The 1,359-nt window shown below is 45.8% G+C and overlaps 1 protein-coding gene across 1 annotated transcript; it reads right to left on the bottom strand.

Annotated features, from left to right (window-relative positions):
• Positions 1–210: 210 nt before the first annotated feature.
• On the bottom strand, positions 211–882 carry LOC149933812 (uncharacterized protein F54H12.2-like). Its single transcript, XM_090157444.1, has one exon. It carries the CDS (start codon positions 880–882, stop codon positions 211–213), a length of 672 nt encoding a protein of 223 aa, XP_090013570.1.
• Positions 883–1,359: the final 477 nt, after the last annotated feature.

Genomic DNA, 1,359 nt, shown 5'->3' with positions numbered 1-1,359 from the left:
CGATAATTACGTTACGGGCTTTATCAATTCTAAATGAACTCTGAAATTCCATAAACACGAAACAACTTAATGCGTGGGGCACTGATTTAGCGAACCCTAACTCGAGCCTCAATTTTCCCTGTCTTGCCGGGTTGAAGTGGAATACTGAACTGGCGCTTAAGTCTTGGGACAGGTCGAATACGTATAAACAGAATCCATGAGGATACTCGGCTAGCGAAATCTGATTGCCATGATCTTTATAATGCAAGCCAAGCCACTTCCGGTGAATAAAGTGTGATAATCTTCGACGTAAAGATTAGAGTCGTAATTGGGTCGCAAGGGTTTAGAATCGACACCCTCGGAATCCGAATAAAGAGCTAAACTATTCACGTTAAAATGCTCGAAACAAAATGGCGTTTGGGCTAGATTACCGTTGTAGGCGTCGTGATCGAGTAAACCCACAATAACGCGATTGGGCATTGTCCCCAAATGTAAATTATTTATAGTGGTGCTTAACACGCTCGAGTTCATAGTGAATATTTTCGTTTCGGTCCTGGTGTAAGCGAACTTGGCCGCTGATTGGGCTAGAGCGGCTTCGTGTGCTAGAAGTATTTTAGGAGCCACGCGAACTTTGCGAACCAAAAGCGTAGCGTCCGAAATCACTATTCGATAATCAGCGCCAGCCTTGGCTTTACCCATCAACGCGAAATTGGTTTTACTGCGCGAGAGTTTTACGCGGAGATCGACGCCATTTATAATGAATTTTTCCACGTTGAATATGTCCAGGAAAAGAGGACCTATCAGCTCCACTTCTTTAGACTTGCTGGTTAACGCTTTTCTAGTTTTATAGCCTTCGTTGGTGGTTAAATTATGCATAGCCCCCGCCGTGTCTTTATGCCACATAGCCGAGGTCAAATGGGACAATTTAAGCTTCACTGCCATAGTTTAGGAGAGTCTCGACGTAAAAACGGTACGCGTATGTAGATGCCGACGGCGAGAGCAGGGTACCGTTTAGATGAACTTCGGCTTGACTGAACAACATGTTGAGAAAGTTATTGCACGGAGCGACCTCGTGGCCATCCGCTAGGTCGGTTCCCGCAGCGTCGGCGACGATTTTAAATTTCACGTACATATACGTTAAAGGTAAATCGAGATATTCGTCTCCGCCGCTTAAGACGTTGAATTCGATAGCTTCGCCGCGTAACGAAGACACGGGTTGATAAGTCATCCATTTTCCTCCTTCGATAGACGTCTGAACCGGTGTAGATTCGAACAAATCTAATTCGCTCTTAAGGGCTTGACAGTGGGCGGCTATGCCTGGTTTCGTTTGCGAGCTGTGAAAATGTCGAGAACCTTCCGGGTGGCGTTCCGAACTCGTAA

The sequence above is a fragment of the Leiobunum rupestre genome, chromosome 8, assembly GCF_980474605.1.
Source record: "Leiobunum rupestre chromosome 8, qqLeiRupe1.1.hap1, whole genome shotgun sequence".
In the NCBI taxonomy this organism is placed as follows: domain Eukaryota; kingdom Metazoa; phylum Arthropoda; class Arachnida; order Opiliones; family Sclerosomatidae; genus Leiobunum; species Leiobunum rupestre.
This window is presented reverse-complemented; position numbering and strand designations above follow the sequence as displayed.

What these genes read in the sequence shown, in the direction of transcription:
- LOC149933812 (XM_090157444.1), bottom strand. Translation starts at nt 882, where the DNA reads ATGTGGCATAAAGACACGGCGGGGGCTATGCATAATTTAACCACCAAC.